Genomic DNA, 15,008 nt, shown 5'->3' with positions numbered 1-15,008 from the left:
CTGACATGTAGTAGTGAATTATTAAATGTTTGTTGACAATTTTTGTGCCACTGATAGAGAACTGTCCTGGGAGTGAGGATAACCTGTGTTCAAGATCTCCCTTTGACATAAACTGGCTACATATCCTGCAGAAATCACTTAAACTTTGAGGACACAAGACAGCTAAGACTATAAAATACAAAAGAATTCTTATCTGTGTTGATAGAGTTTCCACATGGGGAATTCCCTAAATGTTGAAATCAGTTCTATACCAATAATAAGGATATGATGACAGAAAAAAAACTGAAGTCAGCAATCTTCTCCAGTCTCACAGTATAGTTGTCTTCTTTACTTCAGTATAGTTCAGTTGAATTCTGTTTGAACTAGAGGAATCCCCTTTCCCCTATAATGTCGCCATTTTCTTTCTGTTGAGATTGATATACTTGTTTATTTCATTTTTTTCAGTTTCAAAAGTACAATCAAAATCCAGAGCAAATAAGACAGAGGGTTTTTGATATGGTCAACTTCATCAACATGGTATGATTTGTGTTATTAAGTCAAAATGAAAGCAGTTTCAGGGCATTTCCTGGGACTTCTTAGGAAGGTTAGGGGTACCCAATATTTCTAACATCTGTGACACTGTTCAGCTGGGGAAAGCAGAATGAATATGTTCACCACCACATGAACACGGATAGGTAGGTAATGTCTGGTATGCTTCACACATATTGCCTTTGGGGGACACTTCCAGTTAATATCACTGTGGCTTAGGAGTTAATATAGACTACAAATTCAGTAGTATCTTTTTCAAAGTGCAATCAGCAAGATTCACCCCCCCCCAAAAAAAGTCCCAAGCCATTTGTGATCTGTTCTTAAACCTGACTCTACTATTGAATTACGTTAAAAATCTGCTATTGGAATATCACTAGGTACTCAGTACTTAAGTGTCCAAGGCAGAGTAGCACAAGAATGAGAAAACTGCAGTTTGAAGTCAGACATCTGGGTTTGAATCCAAGCTTGACCTTTTCTACCTCAAGTAACTAACTACTTCCCCAGGTCTCATTTTCTCCTTCTGAAGGAGGTAGGCAGAGTGTGATTTTTTAAAGTTCTGAATCTCTGATCGTAAGTCTTAAGCAGACATTGTGGTATTGCACTGAATTGAGGGCCAAAGAAATACAAAAGAAAAAACACTGGCTCAGGAGACAGATGAGTTTGGTCCAAATCCTGCCTCTGATACCTGTGTGACCCTAGGCAAGTCACATAATTTCCACAGGGCTTAGTTCCTCCTTTGTAAAGTAAGGATTGGATATTCTCTAAGGCCCATCTCAGCTTTAACTCTAAAATATCATGACTTGGGCTCGAAATCTACCTTGGACTCTCATTACCAGCATGGTCCAGCACAAATTACTTGAGCTTTTTAGTCTTCAATTTCCTCAAATAAGATGGTTGAACTAGATAACATCTGAAGTCTCTGTTAACTCTAGGTCCATGACCTACATCCTAAGATTTGACCAGCACCCTCTGTTCCTTTTTTGAGCCTTGGTTTCCTCATTCTGCAAAATGGGACAGTTAGACTTGATGAACTCTGAAGATCCTTTGAAAATTAAATTCTATTTCTCTACCAGTTCAGTCCATGCCAATCCTGGTATGAGACTGGAAATTTGTGTGTGAATTTATTATATTTTTTTCATTTTTTAAAGATTCATTAATTTATTTATTTTTAGTTTTCAACACTCACTTGGACAAGATTTTGAGTTCCCAATTTTCTCTCCATCTCATCCTTCCCCAACCCCAAGTCAGCGTGCTTTCCCCTAATATGCCCTCCCTTATATCACCTTCCTTGGGAAGTTATCATCTTGCAGATAGAGGAACAGAGATTCACGAGTTGTGAAAACATAATTAGCAGCTTTGCTTTTTAGCTTGCATTTATTCTATTAAGTATAAAGATCACTGAACTGCCCTCCTTTGCTTGATCCTTCTGGAAAAAAATACAGTTGTTCTTGAAAAAGACCCTGATATCAGCATATATCTGAGGTGTAGACCCACAAAACTCATTACTGATTTAGGGTCCTGCCTGTCCGACACATAGGCTGTTTGCTAAGACTCCAATGCTGCTATGGGATTCTTTCATTAGTATGGCTCTCTAAGAATCAGAAGGGTCTTCAACATTTATGTCCAATTCTAAACCAAAGTAGGATCATCCTCCCACTCATAAGCCACGCATCCTCAGCGAGTGGTCATCCAGCCTCATGACTGAGGTTTATGAAAGTAGAATGCCTGGACTTCACACATTCACTCAACTAAGAGATTTAGATCTAGTGATTCAGAGAACCAGAGACTTAGAGCTGGAAGAGATGTCACAGGACAGCTGGTCCAATAACCTGATTTTACAAATGAAGAAATAGAGGATCAGAAAGGTTAAGCGACTTGTTAAGTGTGATAAACAGATACTACATAGCCCACCAATAAACTCCAAATCTTTCCTCCTCTTCCTCCTCCTCCTCCTCCTCCTCCTCCTCCTCCTCCTCCTCCTCCTTCTTCTCCTTCTTCTCCTTCTCCTCCTCCTCCTCCTCCTCCTCCTCCTCCTCCTTCCTTTCTTCTTCTTCTTCTTCTTCTTCTTCTTCTTCTTCTTCTTCTTCTTCTTCTCCTTCTTCTTCTCCTCCTCCTCCTCCTCCTCTTCCTCCTCCTCCTCCTCCTCCTCCTCCTTCCTTCCTTCCTTCCATTTCTTTCTTTTTTTCCCCCTAATTATAGGTATTCTTTCTAGAGGTGGCAACCATTAACTAATTATGCCTGCCCATTCTTTGTGACTCTTGTCCATACCTTTCCAAATATTCAATATGTAAATTCTTCCTAAAATTCTAGTAGTTTTCCTTGAGGTCCTTTCTTCTTGCCCCAACAAAGTGGTCAGAAGACCAGAGTCTGAAGACTATTGCCCTACACTGTTATTTCACCATTTCTTAGATGCTTTATCTGCAAAATAATTGCCCAGACTATCTCACAAGGATTTATGAAAAGATATACAGTTTCATAATAGCTTTTATGTAATCTTGCAAATCTGAATAGCTACTCTGTTATTGGAAGTTTCAATTGCTTAGTCCTAAAGTTTGCTTTCTCTTAACAGTTGTACAAAAAGCTCAATATCCAAGTGGCCTTAGTGGGAGTGGAGATATGGACAAATGGAAATAAGATAAAAGTAAGCCCCAATGCAAATGTGACTTTGGAGAATTTCTCAAACTGGCGAGGGGGTATTCTCCCCAAAATGAAACGCCATGATGTTGCCCAATTAATCACGTGAGTTTCAATCATCCTACGCATAAATCTGGCTGCCCACAGCATCTAGAATAAATGCTTCAGAAAAAAAAATTGTCCAAGGAGGTTGTGTTTAAATAGATACAGACCACATTTAACGTCTTCATCAGCTAAGTTTGAAAGGGAAGTAACAATGACTCAATCAATTACTTTTTTGTTACCTGAATATTTTGGGAATATCTGGATAATTTAGCAGAGTTTTCACTCTTCAGAGTAATCATATAGTACACATTGACGATTTCATATAACTAAAGTTTAAAAAAACATTATATATGCATGTAATTATGTCTCAAAATAACCCTTTAATAGAGGTTGTATTATTGTTGTCATTATGATTATTTCTACTTCACAAATTAGGAAATGGAGTCTCAGAAAGGTTAAATAACTTCCCCTAGCTCAGACACTTTGGTGATATAAGAAATATGAACCCAAATGCATCACTCTATCATCAAAATTAGACCATTTCTGTTGCATAGAACCTTTATAAACATAGTCAGTTATGGCCCTCAAATTTATAAGCGGGTGTTATAATAGTAGATAGCATTACTGCAGGGCTTTGAGATTTGCAAAACACTTTTCAGATATCTCATTTTCTCCTTACAATAACTCTTGTAGATAGGTGTTATTGTCATTCTTGTTAATGAGGAAACTGAGTCAAATAGCCATCAAGCAGCTTGCTCAGAGTGAGTGAGACTGGATTGAAATCCAGGCCTTCTTGGTCCAGGTGCAGTGCTCTATCTTCTGAGCCATCTAGCTGCCTCATGGTGGAGTGGGTGGGAACTTAATACCTATGTGACTCTGGGCAAATTGTCTAGTCTGTCTGGGCCTCAGTTGCTAATACCTGCAAAAGTAAAGGTTTTGATTTCTGATGTCCTTTCTAGTTCTAAACATTTGATTCTATGTAGGAATGGTTATAAAAGAAGGATCTAGGCAGTAAGAAAATAAACATTTATTAAGTACCTACTATATGTCAGGCATTGTGCTTCATTGAATTGAATTGAACTGAGTTGTTGAAAAGAAAACTGAAATCACTGAGGTATAAAAACAGAGAACACTTTCCAGGAAAATGACCCTTCCCAACAAGGAATCCTAGAAGGAAGCAACAAGGAAACTTCTCTTGGCTGTTATTTATGCTGCCCACTTCCAGATGGTTCATCGTTTCATGAGTACTTACTGAACATGAGACATTTCCACCTAAAATGTGCCCTTTATTTTAGGGGGATAGATCTCACTGGACACACTGTGGGCTTGGCATTCATGTCAACAATGTGCTCTCCTTACCACTCCGTTGGCATTGTACAGGTAGGTTGGGAGATAAATGGGGGTTCTGCCATTTATTATGTTATCTTCCTTGAGACCAGGAAAGTGCATGTAGAGACCATGAAGTTGTGTATATTTGTATCTCCAATACATATGGACTAAAGCTATTCCAAATAAACCAAAATGTAAGTACCTGAATTGCGTTGTTAACATTTTTCCTGATTTTGTTTTTTTGCTTTCCTCAGTGGGAGTCTTACCCTACCTGCCCTGCCCTATCCTATCTTAACCTGTATTTTATTTTTGTATCTTGCCTCAGGTTGTCTTGTCCTGTTTTACCTGTCTTAGCTCAACCAGTCCCATCTCATCCCATCCCATCCCAGTGAAGCCTATCCCATCTTCTCTTCTCTCCCTTTCCCTTATCCATCATATCTTATTATCTCTTCATGTATTTCTAAATGATCTTACTACCTACTGGCCCCATGAAAGAATGATGTGATAATAGAAAGTGTGCTAAATTTAGAGTTCAAAAGCCTTGATCAAATCCTAGCTCTCCAACTCACGTCTTGTGTGGCCTTGGGTAATTCATTTAAATATTCTCAGGCTTAGTTTCATTGTCTGTAAAATAAAATAGTTGGACTAGATGGCCTTTTTAGTCTCTTCTAGCTTCAAACTTATGATCTTAGAATCTTATATCATGCTATTCCTCATGACTTTCCTTTCATCTAATGCTTGACTTCAAGCTTGTATACCTCATTACCACCTCAGCTTGACTTGGTAAAGAATAGACCTCCATAAATTTCTGGCCATGACTTCCTTATTGCCTGTGGAAGGAAAAGCTTACTATGTGTTTTAGGCACAAACCTGCCATAGACAATTTGTAACTAATTAAATTATTCTAATTCTGAGCATCTATGATGAGAAAGACAGAACAAGACAGATAGAGGAGAGAGATAGTGAAAGAAAGGAAAGAAAAATGAGAGGGGAAAAAGGAGGGATGGCAGGAGAAAGAGATAGAGAGAAACAGAGACAGGGAGAAGGGAGAGAGAAAAGGAGAAAGAGAGGAGGGGGAGAGAGAGACAGACAGAGACAGTGAGAGAAAGAGACAGAGATGGAAGAGAGAGAGAAAGGAGGGAGAGGGAGAGAAGGAAGAGGGAAAAGGGGAGGAGAGAGAGACAGAAAGAAACAGAGACAGGGAGAAGGGAGGGAGGAGGAATAAAGAAAGAAGGGGAGAGCTAGACAGATGCAGAGAGAGACAGAGAGACAAGAGACACACACACACAGAGAGAGAGAGAGAGAGAGAGAGAAAGAGAGAGAGAGAGAGAGAGAGAGAGAGAGAGAGACAGTATTACCCCATGCATCTGAGAATATCTGATATGTCATTTCTGTTTGTGATTTATAGTATTTCAAAGCAAAATACAAAATTCTCCAATATGCTAGAACATACTAATCAAATTCTGGTAACAGTTCTACTTATTAGACAGCTTAATAGTCACTTTCCTCCCCTCTCCCAACCCCCAGTCATTTCCCCAAGACCATCCACTCCCTTTCTTCATTCCTGCCAAAGCCTCTCCCTTCTACCTCTTCAAAAATGAGTCACAAGAGGGCCTAAAAAGGGGGAAAATGAAACTTACATAACTTAGTTGTATATTCGAAGGGAATAGTAAGTTGTACGTGATATAGATGTGCAGTTTCATGTGCTGTCATCTCTTTTATTGTATTGTGTTATGGAAACACTTGTTTTATTCCATGAATTGAAAGTAAAATAAATTAAAAACAAAACCAAAACCAGCCTACTTCCCGTTCCAGCTTTTGTTCTAGTTACTTAAGCCCCACGATGGACTACTCTACCTCTGCAGGATCACAGACTCTGAGTTGGACGGAAGCTTGGAGCTCACCTCCTTAAGTGCTAAGAAATTATCAAAAACATGGAGAGCTGAAGTGACTTGCTCAAAAGCTGGGCTGGGAGGAGAATCCAGCTCCTCTAAATTGACCTTCTCTGATCTTTCCACTGTGTCAAAAGAGATGCTACCTGCATGACATGAGAAATCCTTGGTAGAGAGGGGCAGAGTAAACCATCATCTAACCTATAGAATGAGTGAGCACCATACTGTAGTGCAATGGAGGAGTGCCAGGCTTTCCTGTGTGTCCTGCCTCTACCTCCAGCAGGCCCCTGACACTGCTTTGTGAACTACACAGTGGAGATAATATCTGCAGTGGGATGTATCTACGTCTTTGGCTCTTGCCATCTGACCAGTGCTGAACCCCTAGCTTTTCCACCTAGCCTGAAGCTAAGCTTTTGTTTATATGTTGTCCTCTCCAGTCTAGTGTAAGCACCTTGAGAACAGGAAATGACTCACTTTTTCTTGTAGCAGCAGCTATTAGCACGAAAGAAGCAGCTGGGTAGCACAGCTGGAGAAACTTTTGGTACAATGGTGGCACAGAGGATAGAAAACTGGTCCTGGAGTCAGGAAGACATAAGTTCATAATCCAGCTTCAGATGCTTACTAGCTGTGTGACTCTGAGCAAGCCAGACTTAGCCTCTTTTTGACTCAGTTTCCTCATCCAGAAAATGAGAATAATAGTCATAACATTTAGCTCACAGGGTTGTTGTGAAGATCAATGGAGGTAACATTTGTAAAAAGCACTCATCACAGTAGTTGGCATATAGTAGTGTTACACATACACACACACACACACAAAAGCACAAGATATTTTTATTCTTCGTTCATCATGGAATCATAGCAACACAGATTTAGAGCTGGATGAGACATTCAATGCCACTGGGTTCAACCCTCTCATTTTACAGATGAGGAAACTGAGACACAGACAAGGTAAGCAGCCTGTCACGGCCACACAGCTAGCATCTGGGGTGGATTCAAGTGAATCTGGTTTTTTTTTTCCCACTGGCACCTGAGGATGCAGAGTTTGAGAACTCAGCTTGTGAAGTTTGGCCTTTAGAGAGACTGTCAACTGGGCAATTAATTTGTTATGCAGTCAAAGTGGAATGTGAAGAAAGTTATGTACAGAATGTAGAATCGATATCATTTCTTGCCTTCATAATGGGAGAGGCAGAGAAAGGAGGAAGAAAATTTGGAACTCAACATTTAAAAAAATGTTAAAAATAAATATTTTTTAAAAAGAAAGTTACTTAGAGTATACCCTAGGAAGATAGAAGTGGATTATCATAATTAATAATCCTGCCCACTCAGAGCAATAGTAGCAGACATGGCCAGGGCAAGGATAACAAATGGTGCCCTCATTTCCAGTTTATCATTCAGTATGTGAAAATAATAATAATAATAATAATAATAATAATAATAATAATAAATGAAAACAAATTCAATTGAGGAGGAGAGCAGGCAGAGTTAGTCAATACAGTGTCTTAAATGAAGGCAGTTGGCCTTCTGAAGTATGCCTCATGCTCTGCCCCCCAAAACAAAAAGAAAACAAAACAAAAGAAAAATGCTTATATTAGGTGCTCTGAGGAATAGGGAAGGGAACAATTATACCATTTTCCCTGTCCTTAATTAGCTTCAACAAGGTTATAAGGTCATCGATGTCATTTTAGAGACCAATTTGTCCAATTTCTTCCCTTTATAGAAGAGGTTACCATGTCTCACATAGGTAGGAAGGGGCGGATGCACAATTTAAACCCAGGTCTTCCTACTCCATAAACTCTTTGAACTGTCGTAGCACTTCCTAATGCACTCTCACGAGCCAAATCATGAGGAATCCATAGTATAATACAATAACAATAACTAGCACTTTGTGGGCTTTTGTGCTTTGTGAGTCACAGGGTAGGTGCTGTGCTAAGCACCAGGGGCATATTATTGCTCTGGGAGTTTGCGGGTTGTTCCCCAAGGGCCTTGACCAACATTCCAGAAATACCCTGAGAAGTCAGTCACTTGCTTCTTAATCCTAGTTGCTGAGATAGCCCAGTTAAGGAAACCAGAGCATTCACTGTCCTCCTGATACTTCTTTTCTTAAATTTGTGCCTCTAGGACCACAGTTACGAGCTCCTCAGGGTTGCAGGAACAATGGCCCATGAAATGGGCCATAATTTTGGAATGTACCATGACACCTATGTGTGCAAGTGCCCTTCTTCAATATGTGTGATGGATTGGGCGCTCAGGTGAGGCCTCCTTGTAGCACAAATTCCATCAAACACTTTACATTTCTTGCTCATTAGGGAATGAACATGGCGTATACCAATGGCCAGTCCCATTTTTCATGGTCTGATGAGAGTTTTGGATTCTCAAACTGCGTTCTGTGGAACACAAGTGCTTTCTGTGACAATGAGGGGAAGGAAGGGGAAGGTGTTTCTCATGTTTTGTGTGTGTATGTGTGTGTGTGTGTGTGTGTGTGTGTGTGTGTGTGTTTGTGGGTTTTTTTTGTGGAAGATATTGAATAGTGCTGAAGTTTGAAGAAGGAACAACTGAATTCCAATTCTAGCTCAGTTGTTTACTAGCTGTGTTAATCTAGGGAAATCATTTCCTCTTTTGGACCTTAGTTTCCTAACCCAGGAGGGGACATTGGACTGAATGGCTGGTAATGTCCCTTTCAGCTTTGAAGCTGTCATCCTCCAAGCTTGTGTTAGATTCTTATGGACTGTGTGACTCTGGGCAAGTCACTTTGATTCTCTTGGCCTCACCTTCCTCATTTATAACATGATAGGGTTGGATGAACACCCATGCGCTATATAATCCTTACTCTTATTTCTTATCCCAACAGCTTTTATATACCCAAGGACTTCAGTTCCTGTAGTCGCAGCAGCTTAGAGAAATTCCTGAGAATAGCATCACCAAGCTGCCTGAAGAATGTCCCTTTACCTAGTGATATAATATCTACCCCAATCTGTGGGAACCTGCTAGTAGAATCAGGAGAAGAATGTGATTGTGGGTCCCCAGAGGTACTAAAAACTTCTTATTCCATGACCCAGACACCATTTCTGATTAGAAACAGCTATGTAGTGCAATGAGTAGAACACTGGGGTCTGGAGTCAGGAAGACCTGAGTTCGAATGCAGCCTCAGATGTTTACTTAGCTGGGTGACTCTGGGGCAAGTCTCTGAACCTCTCTTGGCCTCATCTGTAAGATGGAAGATATTAGATGTTAATGGAAGATGTTAATAATACCATCTACTTCTTACTGCTATGATAATATCTTTAAAATACTTTGTGAATCTGAAAGTGCTATGTATTGTTGCTAGCTATGAGTGTTCTCTGTTTATACCATGGGAAGGTACCTGAAAATGATGTTGGACTCATTATCTGCATTTGGTTATGATTCTCTTATGATGTTTTCCCATTTGGATCCTCCTTATGAGGCTTGTGCTCTATGAAATTATGAAGGAAAGTATTTTGCAGCCCCTCTCTTCCTTTCAGGGTTCCACTCTGCTGTAAGATACTGACCCCCCATAAGTGTCTTCAGAAAGTCTTTGGCCACACACAATTCTTGAGGCTCATAATAGCACCACTATTAACCTTCATTATCATTATAACTAGCACATCATCATTACCAACTATAATAATGTAGATATCAGGAGAGAAGAGTAAGTCTAAATCCATATTGTCTGCCTCCCATGAAGCACTTCTTGTCTTTGGCATATAAGCTACAGTGTATGATAATACAGCATAAAACAGATGCCTAGTGGTTCAGTGAATAGAGTTCTGGACTTGGGGTCAGGAAGACCTGACTTCAAACCACACCTCAAACATTTACTATCTGTGAAACCTTGGGTGAATCACTTAATTACTCACAGCCTCAGTTTCCTCATTTATAAAAATGGAGATATAAATAAGAACACCTATCTCTCAGGTTGTTGTTGGGATCAATGATATAATAAATGTAAAATTCACGGTAAGCCTTAATTCCTTATTTAAATGTTAACTATTATTGTTATAATAGAAGACTGACTGAACTTTTGCTTCTATTATTACTTTGATCTTCATTTTGCAGCTGAGTAAACTGAGGCCCAGAAAATGATTGACCTGATTTCACTACTAGTAGATAGAAGTAATTGGTAATAAATATCTCCTTAGTCAATAAGTCAAAGAACCAGTATGATTTTTTAGAGAGAGGGTGGGGTAGGTTTATATAAATACAATTTAAGTCCTAATAATAGAAATATCTAAGTAATTGAAGTAGACTGTTTAGGTAATGCAGTTGTTTTCAATTCAGCTCAATAAAAATATATTGAGGTAGTATGGAATAGAGGAGAGAGATGGCTTCTAAGGCAGGAACACCTGGATTCAAGTCTAAGCAAGTCTGGTGCATACTGGTTGTGTGACTGTGGGTGAGTCACTTAACTTCTAGGGCTATTAGCTGCAGAGAAGGTGCCAATACATATTGGTGGAGGGAGTTTCTCCATCTGAGAGTTCTCCGTACATATAGAATCAAAAGTCCATCTCCTATCCTATTATATGCCAGAGTCAATAATTAATGAGACAGAGAAAAGAGGGATACCAATAAAAATAAATAGATATAAAATACATGTAAATAATCACAAAATATATACATAAATATGATGTATTCATTTATTATTTTAATATATTGGTTATATAATTATTAATGTGTTATATTAGTTATATTAATATAACACACACACACATATATATGTATATATATAATAGATACAAATAAATAAAATAGATATATAGGTCCTGGTCTCAACAATCTCTGTGCCTACCTAAGAATGATTGCGTTAATAGAGTGTGTTGAGGGCCTAAAAGAAAACCTAGCCTTTTTAATGCTTTCTCTTGATGATTTTTTTGTAGGAATGTTCCAATGTTTGCTGCGATGCCACAATATGTAAAATCAAACCAAATTTTAAGTGTGCATTTGGAGAATGCTGTGAAAACTGCCAGGTAAGACAATGACCAGTATTCCATATAAGTAAAAAATAATGAGGACAACAATGCTAGTGAAGACAATAATTGTGATAATATAATAACAATTGCAAGAATATATTCCAATTCTAGGTTCCTTTAATTAGTCATTGAAAGTAGAAGCCAGAGGGTCAAGGTGGTAGAAAGAATCAAAACAGCACACACAACAAAATAAACAATTCGGCATCAATCACAAACTTCCCTACAGACACTTGTAAAACAAAGTCATTGGAAGAGGGGTAGACCCTGAAAAGGGAGGATCAGGAAAACTTTTGGTTATTTCCATCTCACAAGATTTCCCAAAGAACACACAAGCTGGATCATATGAGAAACAGACCCTGTGTGTGTCATTCTTATGTATGATTATCTGAGTCACATTAATATGTGAAGCCAATATTTCACATAATGAGATGTGAGGAGCTCGTGTCAAGAGAGCTGACTGATACTCTAAGTACTCCGAGAAAGTGGGCCCTGGGGGCTTGAGGAGGAGGCAGGGCTGATCAAGTCCATGATCATTGTTTTGATAGCTTCGTAGGTGGCTCACGATTTGACATCAAGGCATCTTCCCAGCTCCTTTCAGACATGAGCACTGCCTAGCTGAATACAAGGCACCACATTTTTACTAAAAGAGAATACAAGTGATCTCCAAAGATAAGTTAATTATATTTTCATGTGCTTTGTTCAAAGTATTCCCAGCTTGCATCACTACTATTTATATAATTATTAATGATTTCCAGTGATTCACTTATCCCACTTAAACTTAACCTTTGTTAAGTAAGAATACTTCTTGTGTCAATCAATTAACCAAAATGAAATATGAACAGGGCTTGTACCTGGAAGATGAGGGGTTTGGTCCCAAACCATGGAACTTGTATAAAAATGGTGAGACATCTCGGGACTGTGGAGATTTAGAGGGGCGGGTAGTGGAGGGGAAGAAGCTGAGCTTGAAGGATTAGGTAGCTCAAGGTCGAACAGTGAAAGAAGCCAGAGAGGGCTGGACTGTTGTTGTCTGTCCTTCATTTTCAAAGAGGACAAATAATGCCCCAGGGGTCAATCGAGAGGAATCTATCGTGGAGGTCACTGGGCCTACAGGCCTCTCAGAACCGAGGATTTGGGCTGGTGCCATAGCTGTGCACATCTATTCAGGAACTAAAGGAAATTACAAGAAAAGATCTGCTTTTGTCTCTAACTATGCCTCCTAGTGCTTTTATGATTTATCAAACTTTAAAGAGAGGTGGCACAAAGGACAGAATGCAGGACCTGGAGTCAGAAAGACCTGAGTTTCAATCCAGCTGCACATATTTATTAACTGTGTGACCCTGGGCAAGTCACTTAACCACTGTCTACCTCAGTTTCCTCATCAGTAAAATGGGGATAATAATTGCATTTACCTGGAAAGGTTGTCTTAAAGATCAGATGAGATGACATGTGCCTCATTTTCCTCATCTTTAAAATGGGAATAATAATGACATCTATGTCTTAGACTTGTTGTGAGGCTCAGATAAAATAATAATTTAAAAGTGTTTAACATAGTGCCTGGCACATAGTAGGCATTATCTAAAAGTTAGCTATTATTTTTTCTAATCATCATTATCATCATCATCATCATTATTAATATTATTAATATCATCTCCAATGGCTAATACACAATGCCTGGAACAATATAGATGCCTGATAGGCAGCTAGGTGGGCCAGTGGAGATAGTGTTAGACCTGAGTTCAAGCATGTATCAATTACTGCCTGTGTGACCCTGGGCAAGTCTCTTAATCTCTCTATGTCTCAGTTTCCTCAACTCAAAGATAGCAAAAATAGCACCGACCTCCTTGGGTTGTCCTGAGGATCAAATGAAATAATATTTGTAAAAACATTTAGCACTGTGCCTGGCACATAATAGTCCCTTAATAAACACTTATTCCCATCCTCCCTAATGAAACAATCCACAAACATCTGTAATAATAGTCATTAGCATTTCCCTCATACTTTAAAGTTTGCAAAATCCTTTACATACATGTTATCTCATGTGATCCTCACATCAATGCTGGAAAGTAGGTGTTTGTACACACATGTACTATATATGTATGTGCACATATATAGTACATATGTATGTACACGCCACTTAACCTCTATCCATCTATCAACATATCTACCTCTCTCTATTTTCCTACCTTCTTTCTCCCTCCTTCTTCTCCTCCTCCTCCACCTCTTCTTCTTCTTCTTCTTCTTCTTCTTCTTCTTCTTCTTCTTCTTCTTCTTCTTCTTCTTCTTCTTCTTCTTCTTCTTCTTCTTCTTCTTCTTCTTCTTCTTCTTCTTCTTCTTCTTCTTCTTCTTCCTCTCTCTCTCTTTTCCATCCCCCAACCAACTGTGTAATCCTTGCCAAATATTGAAACAATTATCTTCTTCTAAGGTCTTTAAAAATTCTTGAGACACATCCTTCCCTTCTAGTTTTTTTTTAAATTTCTAAGATTGTTTCTCCTCCACCCAGAGGTTTCCCCAGCATTTCATTCAGAGGTAAAGATTGGGGATAATGAAGGGAAGGAGGTTGGGAACCTGCCTTTTTCAGCCTCTGCCTGTGGCACATGAGATCTGGCAAATGTTTCCAGGCCTGAAAGGGCACTGATGGGAAGGCTTTTACTTCTTTTCTTGGACCACTAGGCCAGCTCAGTTGTCAGATGCTTAGTAACACTTTTGACCACAGGGTGAGGACTATTTCTGCCCCAGCCACTGTAGAAGACCAGCTAATAAATTATCATGGGAGTTAAAGCCTGTGTTGGTGCAGGGATCAATCCTGGCAGATCAAATCACAGATCCTTATAGTATTCACAAATTGAAAGAAGGTATTTATGGAAAGTCACCTCATCTCTCTGGGCCTCAATTTTCCTCATTTGTAAAATAAAAAGAAGATAATAAAAGAGGTGAGAGTCCTGGGCTTGGTATCTAGAAGGATGAGTACAAATCCTGCCATAGACCTTTACTAACTGTGGGTCCTTGGATATATTGTGTGACCTCTCTTCACTGCTGTTTCTTTATCTGTGAAGTGAAGGGATCAGAGTTGTGGAGCTGCAAGGGACTGTGGAGGTCACTGGGCCCAGCCTCCTCATTTGACATATATGGTAGCTGCTAGCTTTGAAGGTTAAATACCATGCCAAAGGTCTCTAACTTCACCCTGATTTCATGATCTATAAAATGAGACAGCTGAACTTCATGGCCTTGAAGATCTCTTCCAGTTTGAAAGTGTGAGATTCTAAATTCTGAGGCATTTGTATCTTAGAGAAATGAGACAGGAGACAAATGGAAAGTATAGACATGTAACCAGTGCCTTCGAATAAACAAATGGAACAAATTGAGTACTTTAATTGCCAACAAAGCAAAGAGACAAAATATTTTTCTTTTCTTTCTTTTATCATTTTCTTTCTTTCATTCTTTCTTTGGGTCTTCCTTTATACCCTTCCTTCCCTCTTTTCTTTGTTTCTCTTTCTTCCTAGACAAGGTTTATATGCTCACAGATTTAGATCTGGAAGGGACCCCAGAGGCATACAAATCCATTCCTCCTCACTTTGCAGACAGGAATGTGAGGCCC

The 15,008-nt window shown here is 39.2% G+C and overlaps 1 protein-coding gene across 2 annotated transcripts in view; it reads left to right on the top strand.

Moving 5' to 3' along the window:
• Positions 1–15,008, top strand: part of ADAM28 (ADAM metallopeptidase domain 28) — a 90,382-nt gene that overhangs the window by 46,097 nt on the left and 29,277 nt on the right. For both annotated transcript variants that reach the window (XM_021001188.2, XM_021001187.2), the window contains exons 8-13: positions 445–516; positions 3,098–3,267; positions 4,503–4,587; positions 8,547–8,677; positions 9,277–9,454; positions 11,321–11,410. In XM_021001188.2, the coding sequence (XP_020856847.1) occupies positions 445–516; positions 3,098–3,267; positions 4,503–4,587; positions 8,547–8,677; positions 9,277–9,454; positions 11,321–11,410 (726 nt within the window). The remainder of the gene's footprint in view (positions 1–444; positions 517–3,097; positions 3,268–4,502; positions 4,588–8,546; positions 8,678–9,276; positions 9,455–11,320; positions 11,411–15,008) is intronic.

Source organism: Phascolarctos cinereus, unplaced genomic scaffold (assembly GCF_003287225.1).
Source record: "Phascolarctos cinereus isolate Bilbo 61053 unplaced genomic scaffold, phaCin_HiC Scaffold_2;HRSCAF=192, whole genome shotgun sequence".
NCBI lineage: Eukaryota > Metazoa > Chordata > Mammalia > Diprotodontia > Phascolarctidae > Phascolarctos > Phascolarctos cinereus.
This window is presented reverse-complemented; position numbering and strand designations above follow the sequence as displayed.